This window comes from Spermophilus citellus (assembly GCF_964194105.1).
Source record: "Spermophilus citellus genome assembly, chromosome: 6".
In the NCBI taxonomy this organism is placed as follows: Eukaryota; Metazoa; Chordata; class Mammalia; order Rodentia; family Sciuridae; genus Spermophilus; species Spermophilus citellus.
The window spans coordinates 158,404,639-158,422,678 of record NC_138187.1 but is presented as its reverse complement, the minus strand read 5'-3'; the positions used below and the strand labels follow the sequence as shown (position 1 = coordinate 158,422,678).

The following is an 18,040-nucleotide window of genomic DNA, read 5'->3' as shown; positions in this document are numbered from 1 at the left end:
AAAATAAAGGTATTGTCTAACTACAACTAAAAAATAAATATTAAAAAAACAAAAAACAAAACAAAAAAACCCCTGCTCTTCCTGGAGCTGGGATTGTGGCTCAGTAGTAGAGCACTTGTCTAGCATGTTTGAGGCACTGGATTTGGTTCTCGGCACCACATATAAACAAACAAAAAAATAAAAGTTCATCAATAATAAATTTTTTTTTAAAAAATTCCTATCAGATTAAGTAATTGATAATACCTACACTTAAAAATGTAATTTGGTATATAAACCTCTCTGCATATTAGTCTAAAGAGAAGTTAGGAAAAGAGGCTGAGCATTACTTTTATACTAGTGCAGGAAGAGAGCCACTAGAAGCCATTCTTTTCTCCTCTCACATCCCCTTCTTTTGGTGTTTATCAGCATGGATACAACATTGTATACCATGGATATACAGATCAAAACTACTAGGAAGCCCAGAAATAATCCATCAGACTTTAGAGGAGGGGATTTTTGCCTTCCCCTAGAAGTTTTCCTTCCCCCCAAATGTTTATTGAGTGCTGGCTTTACTAGTACTGTGTCTGTTGGTCACTTATGCCTGCTTCATTCTGGACTGGGTCAAGCTTTGCTTGGTATGTTGACAATAAATAAATTTTTTTTGTTAGATTAACACATCTTAATCATGCTTCAGCTGACCTAGAAAATGAAATGTTCTGAAGACTTGTCTCTAGTGAAAGCTAAAGACACTATACTTTGTCAGCCTTGCTAAGGTGTATAGGGTCCCTAAAAGCATGTTGTCCTTAAAACTTATTTTTGTGGTGGTCCCTAGGGACAGTAGTCTGTCATAGTTAATTGTTACTGAGCATTTCCAAATGCCTGGGATTATTTCATTTCTCTATTTTATATCTGTTCTGCAAAGTGTAAAGTGAGATCATCTCTGGACTTTTACTCCCATCACCAGTAGCAGAAGGTCCAATTTATGCAGAGTCCACTTCAGAAGTAGCCAGGAGTCGAAGAGTGCTTGGCTGGCACCTTACTTAGCCTCTTTTGCTGCCAATTCAGTGATTTAGAATTTAGACTAAACAATTATAATGATAACATTGATATGATCATTCGTATACCATGGTGATGGTGATTCAACTGCTTATTTTTAGTGAATCTTTGAGTTAAAAGTGATCTTAGAGTCATCTACTGCTGGCCTTCTCCTGAAGTAGACTCCTCTAAAAATCTGGTAATTACACTGTGGAAACAGATCGAATGACTAATTCACAGAGCAGTTAATTCCACTTTTTAGATGATAATGGAAAGTATGCATGAAACACTTTGTAAATTATTCATATACTTCTCTCACCAGTCCTCTAAGGTGTCATTTTATCCATTTTTCAGGAAGAAAATTAAAGCTTTGTAAGGTTAAGTGCCTTGCACGAGTCACATCATTTGTGAGTATTTTTCTTGTTAAAACCTTAGGTCTTGCTTCAGTCTCCCTCCCCTTTTTTCTCAGGTGCTGTCTCCATTTCAGGCAGATTTCCCTTGTTTATTAACCTCCTGCTGGGGTTTGAGGTGCAGGTAGAAATTGCTGATAGCAGTTGCTGCTTCCAAGAACATGTGTATGGATGGGCTTAGGGTTGTAATGTCTGAGGGAGGAAAAACTCTGAGGAGGAGAGTGCTGGTTGTTTGGGTTCTCCTTATACAATTTAGCAGAGTCAGGGAAATGTCAGTAACCTCAAGTCATTAAAATATTTTAAATTCAGAGCCTGACAGTAACTGAGGCATTATGTATTTGCACACATAATTAACTCAATATATGTTCCTTGAACTTAATTACACTGAATGATCTTATTTGTAGTTCTGGAAACTGAGACTGGGGATGTAGCTCAGTGGTAGAGTGCTTTTCTGCTTGCCTAGCAGGTATAAGGCCCTGGGTTCAATTCTCAGGACTACCTCGTCCCCGCCAAAAAATTATGTGAAAGGGCGGGGGCTTTGGCTCAGCAGAGTACTTGGCTAGCATGTGCGAAGCCCTGGGTTCTCTCCTTAGAACCACATAAAAATAAATAAATAAAACAAAGGTATTTTTGTCCAAATACAACTAAAAAATAAATATTAAAAAAAATTACGTGAAAGTGTCAGGACTGGAATCTAGGATCCTGATTACATTTTATAATTATGTTTCATAAGGAGTTAACTGCCTTATTTAGCTGGAATCAGATTAAGGATTTATTAACTATTTGCAGAAAGATTATGAAGGTAATTCATATGTCATTCTTTTTAGCAGCAGTTGGTATCTAGAAGGAGGGAAGTTAATTGTTCTGATGGAGAAATTATGGCTCTTGTCACACCAGGGCAAAGTGGTGTTCTAATGATTTGAATATGGCATCAGGAGTTGAATGACACTGATCCCTTATAAATGTGGGAAGAGCGCTGAGCTTTCTGAAAATTTGGTGCTAATAATATCACGCTGGCTTTATTATAGGGTTTGGAGTAAATATTTGTAGAATTTATGTCAGTGTAAGGGCTACACTGTTGAGATTTTCATTACAATGTAAATAGAGCCAGGGAAACGGTTTTTAAAATTTCTAAACAGGACCCCTTTGAGTACATTAAAATTTTTTAGCAGTATTTTAACAATAATACTAAAGTTTGATACTAGGTAGAGGGTAGATTTGCCCTATCTGTTTTGTATAAAACCCCAAACTTTATAAAGAAATAAGCATTTTAGATTTTTCTTATCTCTTCAGAATTTCCTGATCATAATCTGCTTATTAGTAGTCTTTGTAATCACTTCTCTTCTGTAATATTGATGACTCTCCAGTGCTAGTTTTCTCTTTCTTGCTTCTACCATTTTTGCAGCTTTGCTTTGTTCTTCTTACCCTTCCTTTCCAGATTCCTTTCTTCTAACCACATTCAGTTAGAGGGTGCCTTGTGTAGCAAGGTGCTGTATTAAATGTGTAAGAGGTACTTCATATCTTCAAGAAGTTTTGCAGTCTAGAGATGGAAAGAAATGGGTATAAAACGAATGCAAGGTATTGGAGGCACAGATACATGAAGAAAGACAGTTGAATTCCAGAAGTTAAAATGTGTGTGCCTCTTGAGGGCTATGTGCCTATGATCATTCCCAAAGTAAGATTTCTGTTCAATAATTATAATGGTAATGCTGTCCAGATAAGGAATTGAAACTCTCAAATTTAGCTTAAGAAATTTTGGGTTCTACTCTCACTACTTTTCTTGTAAGGACAATGGTATTTTGTGTAGGTAGAACCATAAGTCTTTATTATGGAATGATATGGCAGATCCTCATTTCATTCCTCCATAGTTTAGAGCAAAGGAGCAGAAGTACAGGTTGTAGTTTGAATTTAATAAAGTGTCTGATCTTCATAAGAGGCCACTTGTTATGCTAACCTTTATCACATTTTTTTCAGTAAAGAAAATGTATTTTAAGTTATAAGTACATTCATAAAATGATTAATATCTGAGATTCTTTGTGATCTTTTTCAGTTGAAGTAATGTATGTAGAATAGTAATTATCAGTAATACCTTGTTACCTCCAAATTTTGTATCCCTAGTTGATCATTGAAAAATGCTATTCATTCAAATAAGTTACATATATAAATAAAATAGAGATAGAAAAATTTGAGAATCATTGATTATGGATCACTGATGTAAAGGTTCTATGGCCTTGATCCAAGCATGAATACACGGAAGGATCTTTGATTTTTGTAATGCAGTTTCATTTCTGCCACTCAATACACCTAAGAAATGTTTAGAGCAAACAGATCTCTGATTCACAGTGTTGACTCCCAGTACATTTTTGTCCTTGCTAATGAGCTCAGTTTTGAGGGGTTCTACAGTATATGTTCTGTGAAAAAAGGAGAAAATTGATAATCAGGACAGTCCTTCTAAAGGAAACATTAATGACTTATTCTAGAAAGTATGATTCCTCAATCAGTTCACCTCATTTGCAAGCCATCTGTAACACACAGGTTTTATCAAACTTGTAGTAGTGGACAGCCTCTATTCTGCTAAGTGCTATGGACACAAAGATAGAGATATGACTCTTATAGAAATAGACCCACAAATAGGTATTTTTAACAAAATAGAGTAAAGGCAGTAATACTGGATGAACAGGATACCAGGTGAACTGACTGAGAAGAACCTGGGTTGGCCTGAGGTTCAGGGAAGGTTTTTGTAAGTTAAGCCTTTGCACTTAGTTTTGATTAATGCACATTACTTAGCCGGAAGTATTTGTATGCTAAGGTAAGGGAGACCTTCCAGGCAGAGGGAAACTTTGGGTGATGGAAAATAACATTGTATGTGCAGTAAAACACGCGTAGTTGACCTGGAAGGGTGGAGAGAGAAAGACAATGAGATCAGAGGAACACAGAGGTCAGGGAGGGTCTTTGATGCCATACTACTAATATAGTATCCTCTGCTTTAATCAAGGGTATTAAAAATAATATGTTGGGCTGGGGAGGTGGCTCAAGCGATAACACACTTGCCTGGGTTCAATCCTCAGCACCACATAAAATAAAATAAAGATGTTGTGTCCACCGAAAACTAAAAAATAAATATTAAAAAATTCTCTCTCTCTCTCTCTCTCTCTCTCTCTCTCTCTCTCTCTCTCTCTCTCTCAAAAAAAAAAATGTTCACAGATGTGGCAAAAATGTCTTCTAAGTAGTTAGGTATAAGGTGTTAAGACTTGCTCACATTTTTTAAAAAACTTTTATCAGTGAGAGTTGTATGTGCAAGTGTAAATTTTTTTCTTTACCTTATTTTTGGAGTAGTTTAAAGCTCAATTGATGAGTGTTGCACATTTTTGCGGAGGTGCATCTTTTGCATCCCACCCCAACCCTTGACTTTACTGCTTCTAGTTCCAGGATATCATAGAACAGATTCCTCAAGAGCAGGAAATATGTACATTTTACTTTTTGAAGCTTCACTATTCAATGAGTGCTTAGTAAATATTTGAATGAGTGAATAATGAATTTATTGATTTTGGCTTCAATTTACTTTTAGCTACTTTTTGAAATTCTTTTATTGAAATTTTTTTTCTTTTTTTTTGATTTATCTCTAAGAATTTTTTAATTTCCTCCTTGATGTCTTCTATGACCCATTGATCATTCAGTAACCTATTGTTCATTCTCCACGTGATGCATGATTTTTCCTTCCTTCTTTTATCGTTGATTTTCAGTTTCATTCCATTATGATCAGATAGGATGCATGGTATTATTTCTACTCCTTTATATTGTCTAAGAGTTGTCCTGTGACATAATATATGATCTATTTTTGTGAAGGATCCATGTGCTGCTGAGAAAAATGTGTAACTACTTGATGTTGGGTGGTATATTCTATATATGTCAATTAAGTCTAGGTTGTTAATTGTGTTGTTGAGTTCTATAGTTTCCTTATTTAACTTTTGTTTGGAAGATCTGTCCAGTGGTGAGAGAGGTGTGTTGAAGTCTCCCATGATTATTGTATGGTGGTCTATTAGACTCTTGTACTTGAGAAGAGTTTGCTTGATGAACGTAGCTGCACCATTGTTTGGGGCATATATATTTATGATTGTTATGTCTTGTTGGTGTATGGTTCCCTTGAGCAGTATGCAGTGTCCCTCTTTATCCTTTTTGATTAACTTTGGCTTGAAATCTATTTTGTTTGATATGAGTATGGACACCCCTGCTTGTTTCCGCAGTCCATATGAGTGGAATGATTTTTCCCAGCCTTTCACCTTCAGTCTATGTATATCTTTTCCTATCAAATGCGTCTCCTGTAGGCAACATATTGTTGGATCTTGTTTTGTGATCCATTCGACTAGCCTGTGTCTCTTAATTGGTGAGTTTAAGCCATTAACATTTAGGGTTATTATTGAGATTTGGTTTGTTCCTCCAGTCATATTTGTTTATTTATGTTACTAAACCTGATTAGTTTTCCTCTTTGGTTACTTTCCCCCCTTTACTGTCCTACCTCCCACTGATGGTTTTCAATGTTATTTTCAGTTTCCTCTTCCTGTAATGTTTTGCCAAGGATTTTTTGAAGAGATGGTTTTCTAGCTGCAAATTCTTTTAACTTTCGTTTATCGTGAAAGGTTTTAATTTCATCTTCCATCCTGAAGCTTAATTTCGCCGGATACACGATTCTTGGTTGGAGCCCATTTTCTTTCAGTGTTTGAAAAATGTTATTCCAGGATCTTCTAGCTTTCAGAGTCTGTGTTGAGAGATCAGCTGTTATCCTGATTGGTTTGCCCCTAAATGTAATCTGCTTTCTTTCTCTTGTAGCTTTTAAAATTCTCTCCTTATTCTGTATGTTGGGCATCTTCATTATAATGTGTCTAGGTGTGGATCTCTTATGATTTTGCACTTTTGGCGTCCTGTAGGCTTCTAGGATATGGGATTCTGTTTCATTCTTCAAGTCTGGGAAGTTTTCTCGTATTATTTCATTGAATAGATTGTTCATTCCTCTGGTTTGGAGCTCTGTGCCCTCCTGTATCCCAATGACTCTTAAGTTTGGTCTTTTAATGTTATCCCATATCTCTTGGATGTTCTGCTCATGGTTTCTTAGCAGTCTTGCTGAACTGTCTATGTTCTTCTCAAGTTGAAATACTTTGTCTTCATTGTCTGATGTTCTATCTTCTAAGTGATCTATTCTGCTGGTAGTATTGTCAATTGAGGTTTTAAGTTGGTTTATTGCTTCCTGCATTTCTAGGATTTCTATTTGTTTCTTTTTTATTACTTCTAACTCCCTGTGAAATTGATCTTTTACTTCCTGGATTTGTTTCTGTAGTTCCTTGTCAATGTGATCTTTCATTGTCTGATTTTGCTGTCTCATGTCTTCCTTGAGACTCCAGATCATCTGAAGCATGTATATCCTGAACTCTTTATCTGACATTCCATCTGTTGCAGCTATTACCTCTTCTAGAGTTGAGTTGACCTGCATTGCTTGTGGTCCTTTCTTTCCTTGTCTTTTCATGTTGCTTGCGTTTCTTTCTGCTTCGTGAAACTGTTGTGTTTTTGAAATTTTTCCCCCTGTTTATTTATGTTGCTCTTGTATATTTGGGATATGTCTCTTGTAGGGCGGGTAGTGGCTGTGATCCTCCTCTAATCAGGGTGATCTATCCACTATGCTGGTTGGTCGTAGGTCTGCCCGCCCTGCAGGCACGGGTGGCTGCTCTACTCTGCCCCCACTCCAATTGCGGTGACGTTCCTACCACATCCTCGGATCGTTGGTCCTGATCCGGACGTGGGCAGCAGCTCTTCTCCACCCCTACTCCAATTGATGTGACGTGTCTACCACGCTGGTCGGCCTCCAAGCCTGTTCCGCCGGTGGGTCTCAGATCTGCCCACCCTGCGGGCCTGGGCGGCAGTTCTGCTCAACCCCCACTCCCAGTGGGGGTACCTAACTGCCTCTCCAACGGGTCTCTGGGCTCCTTCCGGACGCTGGCGGCGGCTCTGTTCAACCCCCACTCCAACCAGTGTGACGTGACTGCCTCGATGCTACTCGTCCACCACACTGGCTGGCTGCCGAGCCTGTCCTGCCAGTGGGACGCAGGACTGCCTACCTTGCAGGGTCAGACGGCAGCTCTTCACAGCCTCCACTCCAAGTGGGTTGACTTGGCTGCCCTGCCGTCGGGTCGCTGGTCCTGTTCCAGGCGTGGGCGGCTACTCTCCTCGGCCCCAGCTGCAGTTGGGGTGTCGCGATACCACACCGGCGGGACCCTTAGCCTGCTCTGGGCACAGGAGGCAGCTCCACTCTGCCCTCCAGGCCCCCGCAGCACCCAGCAGGACCCGGACCAAGAAGCAGTCCCTGTAGGATCCCCAACCCTGAGCCAGAGCCGCTTCGGGAGCCAGGAGCCGGTCTCTCCGATCCCCGCCACTTTCTGCTAGGAGCAGGCTCCTCAGGGCTACCGCCGCGGGTTCCCCAATCCCAGGCCAAAGCCGCCCCGGGAGCCCAAGCCTGGCCGCACCAGACTCTCCCTGCACGGTGCCCAAGCCTGGCCGCACCAAACTCTCCCTGCTCGGTGCACGCTCCCCTGGGAGCAGAGTCTAAGACGCACTTCCCGCGGGCTCCCCAGCTCCGGGTCAAAACTGTTCCAGGAGACAGAGTCCCGCTGCCCCTCGTCGCAAGTTTCACTTGTGGCTGGCCTCAGCTCGCGGTCCCCGCAGGCTCCGCGGCCCTGGGCTCAAGCAGCCACGAGAGCCAGAACCCAGCCTCTCCGATCCCTGCCACACTCTGCTCGGAGCAGGCTCCACAGAGGTACCCCAGCCTCAGGCCCAGGCAGCCCCGGGAGCCCGAGCCTGGCAGCTCCAACCTCTCCCAGCTCAGTGTACGCTCAGACAGGGGCAGGGCCAAAGACACAGTCGCCGCGGGTTCCCTAGCCCCGGGCCAAGAAGGATCTCCCACCCTGGGCCAAAGCAACCCGGGGAACTAGAATCTGGCCGCTCAAAGCCCGGCGCCCGCCTTGCCAGGGGTGAGGCCTGAAGAGTATTCTTCTCAGTTTCCAATCCCGAGCCTGAGTGATCTGTCTGCGCGACGCAGGCAAATACCAGCCTGGAATCACCTGTTCTGTAGTTGAATGAGCTGAGAGCAGTAGAAAACAGGGATGATTGCATCAGCTCTCCATGATGGCGGCTGCAGTCCTCCTCCGTGTTCCGACCGGTGTCCGGAATCGAACTGGACCGATTCTCTCCTCTATTTCAAAACTGGAATTCAGCACTCAGCGCGGCCAGTGTGCCACTGGCAGGAGCCTGCAGAATCCGCTTCGCTGTAATCCCTCTCTGGTACCTCGTGGCTAATTAACTCGGGCGCGTCCCAGACTCCATCCACGGGGCGGTCCGCCGACCAAGTCTTTCTTTTTTTTGAAAGGGGGTTTCACTGTGTTGCTCAGGCTGGCCTTGAGCTCTAAGTGTAAGCAATCCTCCCACTTAGCCTCCAAGTACTTAGGACTACGACTCACATCACTGTGCCTGGCCTTTTTTATTTTTAACTTATGTCTCATATTCTTTTTATAAGTAAGGACATAAATAAAGTTAAGTACAAATAAGATAAAAATACACTAGTAGTATGGGCAATTATATCTAATCTCTTCCATTGTCAATTTCTTAGTACACAAAAAACATGATGTTGTAATAACAGCTACTATTTAATGAATGCCTCGTATATGCTAGGTACTTAGAATTTCTCCTCAGGTAAGTCTTTCACAGTGCTATTGCAGGTGTTGGTCCTTGTTTGGCAGGTACTTTCCTCAGAACCATGAAAGCGGCCCTTTGCTGATCATTTAGATCTCTGCTCAAAACTCAAATGTTCCCACCATCTCACTCTTTTGATTCTTTGAACACATAATTATAATAATTTTTAAAACACATACTCTACTGTTTTGTTTATTCAAATCTTTCTCCTTCTAGAGTATGAGTTCATAAGGTGCAATTGTATTTTGTTCTTTTTTGGGTTTCCATTGCCTCATATGTGGCAAATCTTAAGAAAACAGTTAAGAATGAAAATATTTTTGATATGTTAGATTCAGGGGGGCAGAGGATTAGCAAGGATGGTGGAATATGATAGACATCATTATCCAAAGTACGTGTATGAAGACACAAATTGGTGTTAACATACTTTATATACAACCAGAGATATGAAAAATTGTGCTGTATACGTGTAATAAGAATTGTAATGCATTCCGCTGTCATTTATTTAAAAAATGTTAGATTCCTGGTAGAGAGTGTTTCACATATGCCACATTCTGATGTTGAGGGAATTCAGTGTGTCCTGTGTGACTCTTGGGAGAGGACTCTTGGAGGCTTATGCCTGGTTTCTTCTGGACCTTGCTGCTTATATCTCTCTCTTTGCTGACAATTTTGCTGTGTCTTTTCACTGTAACAAATCCTAGGTGTGTGTATGGCAATGAGCTGAATCCTATCAGCCTGCCTAGTGAATCACTGAGCCTTCAGAGTGATCTTGAAGACCCTTGGCATAACCAGATAATTAAATTCTCTCTGCTTCTTACTGGGGGAGAGATAACAAATAATAATCAAGAAAAACAGGGCTAGGGCTATGGCTCAGTGGTGGAGAGCTTCCCTAGCATGCATGAGGCACTGGGTTCAATCCTCAGCACCACATAAAAGTAAACAAATAAAATAAAGGCATTCTTTCCATCTATAACTACAAAAAATAAAAAAAAGAAAAACACGAGGAACAAATGTTCCATTTAGATAATTTAAATTATTCCATTGGTATAGTGATTTTGCATCTACTTTTAGATTGGGAATTCAGCAAAATAATTCTTTGAGGAGATAGCTGCATGGCTACATTTTAATTTTTTGATGAACTTCCAAACCAGTTTTCATAGTGGCTATACTAATTTGCATTCCTACCATTAGTGTATGGGAGTTCCCCTTTCTTTGCATCATGCAAGCTTTGGTTTTTATTTTTCTCTCTTTGTATGTATGTGTGTCCTATTGATAATAGTCATTCTAATTAGGGTAAGTTAACATTTCATTTTAGTTTTGATTTGCTTTTTTCATATACTCATTGGCTATTTGTTTTCTTTTAAGAATTGTGTATTCTGGTCTTTCTGCTATTTTAAAATCAGATTGCTGTTTTTGTTTTTACTGTTGAGTTGTTTGTATTCATTTCATATTCAGGACATTAACCCTTGTCAGTTACATAGTTTGAAATATTTTCTCGAGTTCTAAAGGTTTTCTTTCACTCTTGATTGTTTCCTTTGCCACACAAAAACTTTTTAGTTTGATGTAGTCTCTTTTGTCCGTTTTTGCTTTTTGTTTCCTGTTCTTTTGGATACTATGAAAAAAATCCCTGCCTAGTTCAATGTCATGGAGTATTTCCTCTTTTTTCTTCTTGTGGTTTTACCATTTGGGGTCTTACGTTTAAATCTTTTTTTTCCCCTTTTCTTTGGGGTCGCTGTGATGGTTCCTCTGACCTTAAGGGTCTGTAGGAAGAGAGAGAGAGACAGCATGCGCTGACCCCTTTTATTCAGGAGAAGCTATTCAAATGAGGCAAGGGGTCAGGTTCATTTAAGTCTTTAATCCCTTTTAACTTGATGTTTGTATATGGTCAAAGAGTTTCAGCTTATTCTTCTGCATATGGATGGACAATTTTCTCAGCAATATTTATTGAAAATGCTAATCTTTTCTCTTTTTTTGTATTCTTGGCATGTTGAAAATCCCTTGGCTGTAAATGCATGGATTCATTTTTGGGTTCTCTCAAAATGAATAGCCCATTCCATTGGGCTATGCATCTGTTTCTATGCCCCATGCTGTTTTGGTTACTGTAGCTTTGTAGCATATATTAAAGTCATGTAGTGTGAAGTCAGATAGTCAGTTTTGTTCTTTTTTCTCAAGGTTGCTTTGGTTATTTGGGGTCTTTTGTGGGTCCATAAGAATTTTAGAATTTTTTTTTCTATTTATGTGAAGAATGCCATTGGTATGTGTTGTAGGAATTGCATTAAATATGTAGATTACTTTGCATAATATGGACATTTTAACAATGTTGATTTCTCCAGTCCTGAGTATGGGATGTATTTCCATTTATTTGTATCTTCTTCAATTTCTTTCATCTATGTTTTATAATTTTCAGTGAATATAGATCTTTTGCCTCCTTGGTTAAATTTATTCCTAAGTATTTTATTTTTTGTAGATATTATAACTGGTATTGTCTTCTTCCTGATTTCTATTGATTTTTGTATGTTGATTTTATATCCTGTGATTTTTCTTAATTTTTTCATTCTAACAGTTAAAAAACCCTAAGACTCTAGTTTTTTTTTCAATCTTTTAAGATCATGTCATCTGTAAACAGGGATAATTTCACTTCTTCCTTTCCCATTTATCTGCCTTTCTTCTTAAAAAAAAAAAAGAAAGAAAGAAAGGAAATGGTTCTCACTGTGTTGCCCAGGCTGACCTTGAATTCATAGCCTCCTACAGCAGGCTTCTGAGTAGCTGGGATTGTAGGTGTGTACCATTGCTCCTGGCTTTTGTATGCTTTCCCCCTTCATTTGCCTAGTTGTTTTGGCTAGGACTTCCAGTACTATGTTGAACAGAAGTGGAGAATGCGGGAATCCTTTTCTTTTTCAAGATCAGAAAAAGCTTTGAACTTTTCTTTGTTGAATGTGATGTTAGCTGTGTAATGCCATATATGGCCTTTATTGTGTTGGGGTACATTTATTTCTCTTAAACCTAATATATGGATGGTTTAATGTGTTAAATCTTGTAAAATGCTTTTTTTTTTGCATTTGTTGGAATGATCACATTGTGTTTGTCCTTCATTCTGTTAATGTGGTCTATCACACTTATTAATTTCTGTATGTTAAGTCATCCCTGTATGACTTAACATACACAACTCAGTTTGAGTAGAACTCATTTAGAGGAATTCTTCTCTAAATGTTTGGTATAATTTATTAGTGAAGCCACCCGTCCTGGGCTTTTCTTTGTTGGGATGAATTTCACTGGGTATGGTGAATGAATCTTAATAGATTCTGCTATTGAAGCTTTATAACTAAAGACTGGATCTATCAGAGGAACACAATTACCTTTGTGTATTTTATTTCTTGATATACTTCATTTTGGGTTGAATTTGACTGGAAAACTCTGTCCTTTCTGTACCTATATCTATCCCCACATTAGAGGTGTCTTCAATCATAATTTCTTCAAATATCCCTGAGATCCGTGAACCAGGGAAGTAAAGCTCATACCATGAGAAGGAAGACTGAGGCATGTTACTGTACCCAGACTGCCGACAACTGCCGTCTGTGCTTGGCTAGTCTACTTCCAGACAGAAATGTTACACACCATTGCCATGTACTGTTGAATCTGATTTGCTAGTATTTTGTTGAGGTTTTTATATCTATATCTATCAAGGAAGTTGATCTGTAGATCTGTCTTTTTTCTTTTTTTCCCTTATAATGTTCTTGTTTGGTTTTCATTTTATATCCTGTAATTTTTCTTAATTTTTTTATTCTAACAGTTAAAAAAAAAGCCAGAATAATTCTGGCTTCATAGAAGGAGTTTGGAAGACTTCCCTCCTCTTCAGATTTTAAAAATAGTTTGAGTAGAGGAATTCTCTAAATGTTTGGTATAATTTATTAGTGAAGCCACCGGGTCCTGGGCCTTTCTTTGTTGGGAGACTTTGTTACCAAGTCATTGTTGATCTGATCAGATTTTCCATTCATTCTGAATTTATTCTTGATTCTTTCTGTGTGTCGAGTAATCAGTCCATTTCTTCTAAGTTATGCAATTTATTGGTATAGAATTTCTCACAGCGGTTTCTTAGGATCCTTTGAATTTTGTTTGTATCAGGTTTGATATCTCCTTTTTTTCTGATTTTATATATTTGAATGTTTTCTCATCTGTTTTTGATGTAGGCATTTTTTGCTGTAATTTTTCCTCTTATAACCGTTTTTGCTATATCCTATAGGTTTTGGTATGCTGTATTTCCACTTTCATTCTTCTCAAGAAAAACTTAAATTTCCCTTTTAATTTCTTCATTGATGCATTGGTTGTTTGGGAGTGTGTTGTTTAATTTCCATGTATTAATAAATTTTCTAAATTTTCTCCTATATGATTTCTAGTTTTATATCATAATCATAAGTAAAAGTGGTATGATTTTAATTTTCTTAAAGCCTCATCTTGTGGTCTAAAATATGATCTGCCCTGGAGAATGTTCCATATGCAGTTGAGAAGAATGTGAATGCTGCAGTTGTTGGATGGTGTGTTCTGCATGTCTGCTGAATCCATTTGTTCCTGAGTGTAGTTTAAGTCCAGTATTTCCTTGTTGACTTTTTGTCTGGATGATCTGTTCATTGCTGTAAATATGGTTTGAAGAACTCTCTTTAGCATTTCTGATAAAGCAGGTCTGATGATTACATAGTCCCCTGGGTTTTGTTTGGAAAAATCTTTTTCTTTCCTTTATTTCTGAAGTATAGCTTTTCTATATCAAGTATTCTTTGTTAGATGTTTATTTTTTCCTTCAATACTTTGAATATATCATTCCATGCTATCTTAGATTGTCAGCCGAGAAATTCAGTGATATTTATATTAACATTCCTTTGTATATGATGTCTCCCCATTACTCCCCCCCCCCCATGTATTGTTGCTTATCTCTTGCTGCTTTCAGAATTTTCTCTTTGAGTTTGGGTAGTTTGTGTATTTTATTTCTTGGTATACTTCATTTTGGGTTGAATTTGACTGGAAAACTCTGTCCTTCCTGTACCTATATCTATCCCCACATTAGAGGTGTTTTCAATCATAATTTCTTCAAATATGCCTTCTGTTGCTTTTTTATGGAGCTTTTCTCCTTTTATGTGAAGGTTTGGTCTCTTGATGATGTCTCATAATTCTTATAGTTTTTTTGTTGTTATTCCTTTTCACTCTCTTATCTTTTTGCTTCTCTGAATAATTTCAAATGTTCTGTCTTCCATCTCACCTTAATAGATTCTGCTATTGAAGCTTTCTGTTGATTTTTTTTTTTTTTAGTTCAGTGATTGTATTCTTCATTTTTAGGATTTCTGTTTTTTTTTTTTTTTTTTTTTTTGGTGTGTGTGTGTGGCAGTATTCTTGCTTTTTTCATGTATTGTTTCCAAGTTTCATTAAATTTTCTATCTGTGTTTTCTTGTAGTTTAGTTGACTTTGTTTTTTAACAATTAATTTTTAAAATTTGATCTAAGAACTATTCTAAATTCTTTGTTGGTAATTCCATAGGTTTCCATTTATTTGAGTTCTATTATTGGAGCTTTATCAGTTTCTTTTGGAGGTGTCATTATTCCCTGATTTTTCATAATCCTCCTGTCCTTGTGTGGTTGTTCACACATCTGACAAGACAGTCCTTCTTCTGACCTTTACATGTGCTCATTGGCAGGGATACAACTTTGCTTTTTAGTCTAGTCTGTGATTTTGTATAGGTCCATCTGGTGATGACCCTAGGCATGTGGAGCTTGATATGAGTTCTTTAGTTGGCTCACCCCATGCTTTTGATTGGATATTGGATGGAACTACTAGCAGGCTGTGCTATCAGTTGGACCTAATTGGCTGGGTATTGTTATTGTTTCTTGTTAGGCTGATCACAAAATGTATTCCCATGCTATTTGGGATCTACAGTTGGCAGATGTGTTAATTGTGCACTGAGGTTGGATAGAATTGTTGTTTTGAACAAGTGGGACCCAATACTATGTTCCTTAGAAATACATGATTGAACATAGCTCTCCTGTCTTGGAGGGGGTGGGAGCTGTGGGATGGGCTTTTGGCTGAGCTGAGTGGCTATTGGACTTCCTGGATCAAGCAGTTCTAGCCCTTGTGTTTTTCCAAAAAGCACAGAGGTGGAAGTCTCCCTGACTGGGTAGAATTTTGGCTGAATTCTGCCACTGCTTCCCCCCTAGGTCAAGCTAGTGTAGCTCCTTTCTTCTGTTGAGATCAGTGGAGGTTGGAGTCTCCCTTCCTGGATGGGGTTATTGGATAGGCAGTTTGACTATGTGAACCAGCTATTTGCCCATGGGTCAAGCCATTTTAGCCCCTTTGCTTCTTTGAAATCCATAAAGGTAGGAGATTCTCTGCTTGGGCAGTATTATCATGGTGATTCTCAGGCTAGATGTGGAGACCAGTGGTCCAGGGGTTCAAGATAGATTATTTTTCTCAGTGTTCTTCTGAAGGTGACTAGCTTTATCTTGCAGGTTTGCCTTGAGGTTGGCCATTGTCTCTGATTGTGTGCTGTAGTTGGCAGGAACATAAATATGCCACCAGCAGTTGTGCACTCTTTGTTTCCACCCAATCCCTTGGGCGATAAAGCCATGGTATTTCTCCTCATTGAACTGAACTGGAATGGGTCCCCTGAGAAGCATCTGGGAATGCAGGGAAACTGGATGACTGCTTCTGGTTCTTTTTCCTCCTGTAGAAGTTGTAAACCCAGGAAACTCCTCTCTATCTGTAGATATGCCCACTTGGGAAAGAGGGAAAGGGTGGGACAATCACAGTGATACTGTTCCTCTTTCCTTTCTAATTTGATTTGTTCAGTTCTGTGTAACATAGGTGTCTCAGGCTTATTTCCAGGTGTTGGGGTTTTCTAGTCTATGGATCATTGTCTTCTGTAGGGAAGAAGGGGGCCCAAGACTTCTTACTCTGCCATCTTGCTGACACCCCATAAACTTTTAAAAGATTGCTGTCTTTCGATAAAGCTATTTATTATAAATATTTTCAGTTTCATACTATGTAAATATGGATGAGAATTACATAATTTTTTGGAAAATATTTGTGCACTAAAGATAGATTACATTAATGAGGTTTTAGTGTAATTTTTACAATATTGTTTGCCTTTTTTATTAGACACTTAGTTGTGCTTCTTGTTTTATAGTATGTAAATATCTACGGTAATACATAATGCAATGTTTGTTGGTTTTGATTTTTTTTTTTTTTTCAGAGAGTGATAATGAACTCTCAAGTGGAACAGGTGATGTGTCTAAGGATTGTCCTGAGAAGATTCTGTACTCTTGGGGAGAATTGCTAGGAAGATGGTAAAAGTTTATTGTTTATTTTTTTTACTGAAAATTTTATATATATATATAGTTATTATTAACTTGTTAAAATAAATTTTGCTCTGTGTGGTGGCGAACACCTATAATCCCAGCAGCTCAGGAGGCTGAGATATGAGGATTTCAATTCAAACCTATCCTCAGCAATTTAGTGAGGCCCTAAGCAACTTACTGAGACCTTGTCTCAAAACAATAAAATGGCCTGGGGATGTGGCTTAGTGGTTAAATGCCTCTGGGTTCAGCCCCCTGGTATCAAAACAAAGCAAAGAAATTTTAATATTAAATATACCTTAAGGGCTGGGGATGTGGCTCAAGCGGTCGCTCGCCTGGCGTGCGTGCGGCCCGGGTTCGATCCTCAGCACCACATACCAACAAAGATGTTGTGTCCGCCGAGAACTAAGAAAAAATAAATAAATATTAAAAAAATTCTCTCTCTCTCTCTGTCCCCCCCCCACTCTCTCTTTAAAAAAAATAAAATAAATATACCTTAATATTAATATCATAATGTACTTACTTTAAAAAACATAAAATTAAAATGTAACCCATACATACTCTTTATATTTGACTAGGTCGTTCTCTAGTATGTTCTTACTTAACATGCTTTCAGAAGATATTTGTCTTATTATTTCATTGAGATATAACATTGTTCCAAGTTGTCAATTTTTTTGCTACATTGCCAACACACTTTTATATACATATAAGTGTATATATATAAAAGGTTACATTTTTGACATTGCCAAATCTATTATCACTTAAAAGGTAATACAGAGGTTAGAATTAATTATTTTATCATCAATTATAGACTGTAACACAGTCTGTTTTATTCTTTCTGTCTTAAATTATTTTGGTGTGGGGGGCTACCAGGGATTGAACTCAGGAGAACTCAACCACTAAGTCACATCCCCAGCCCTATTTTGTATTTTATTTAGAGACAGAGTCTCACTGAGTTACTTAGTGCTTTGCTGTTGCTGAGCCTGGCTTTGAACTCGCAATCCTCCTGCCTCAGCCTCCAGAGCTGCTGGGATTACAGGCATGTGCCACTGTGCCTAGCAAATTATTACTTTATTTTTTGGAATATTTTACCTGGAATTATAAAAAAGATACTCTATTTATGTTATTATGTAATAAATACTCTTGTAATTTTAAGACAGTTTTTTATATAAGTTTTTAAAATTTATATATGTCAGCAGAATGCATTATAATTCTTATTACATATATAGAGCCAATTTTTCATATCTCTGTTTGTATACATAGTATATTCACACCAATTCGTGACTTCATACATGTACTTTGGATAGTAATGATCATCACATTTCACCATCATTAATTACCCCATGCTTCCTCTCTTCCCCTCCAATCCTTCTGCCCTATTTAGAGTTCATGTAAGACAGTTTTGTTTTTTTTTTTAAAGATGACCAGAACTGTCATATCTCTGTCCTCCATAGCAGTACAGACATAGAAACCTCGAATTATTATTGAATCTGTACATCAGGTTAGATGTATGCAGGCTGTCCAGGAGAGACTATAAAGTCTAGGCAGAAT

At 38.4% G+C, this 18,040-nt stretch overlaps 1 protein-coding gene across 6 annotated transcripts in view; it reads left to right on the top strand.

Annotated features, from left to right (window-relative positions):
• Positions 1 to 18,040, top strand: part of RABGAP1L (RAB GTPase activating protein 1 like) — a 647,569-nt gene that overhangs the window by 168,229 nt on the left and 461,300 nt on the right. For all 6 annotated transcript variants that reach the window (XR_014022598.1, XM_081298896.1, XM_081298894.1 and 3 more), the window contains one exon: positions 16,387 to 16,480. Coding sequence is in view for 5 of the 6 variants with exons in the window: in XM_081298896.1 (XP_081155022.1) it covers positions 16,387 to 16,480 (94 nt within the window). In the remaining variant the exon portion in view is untranslated. The remainder of the gene's footprint in view (positions 1 to 16,386; positions 16,481 to 18,040) is intronic.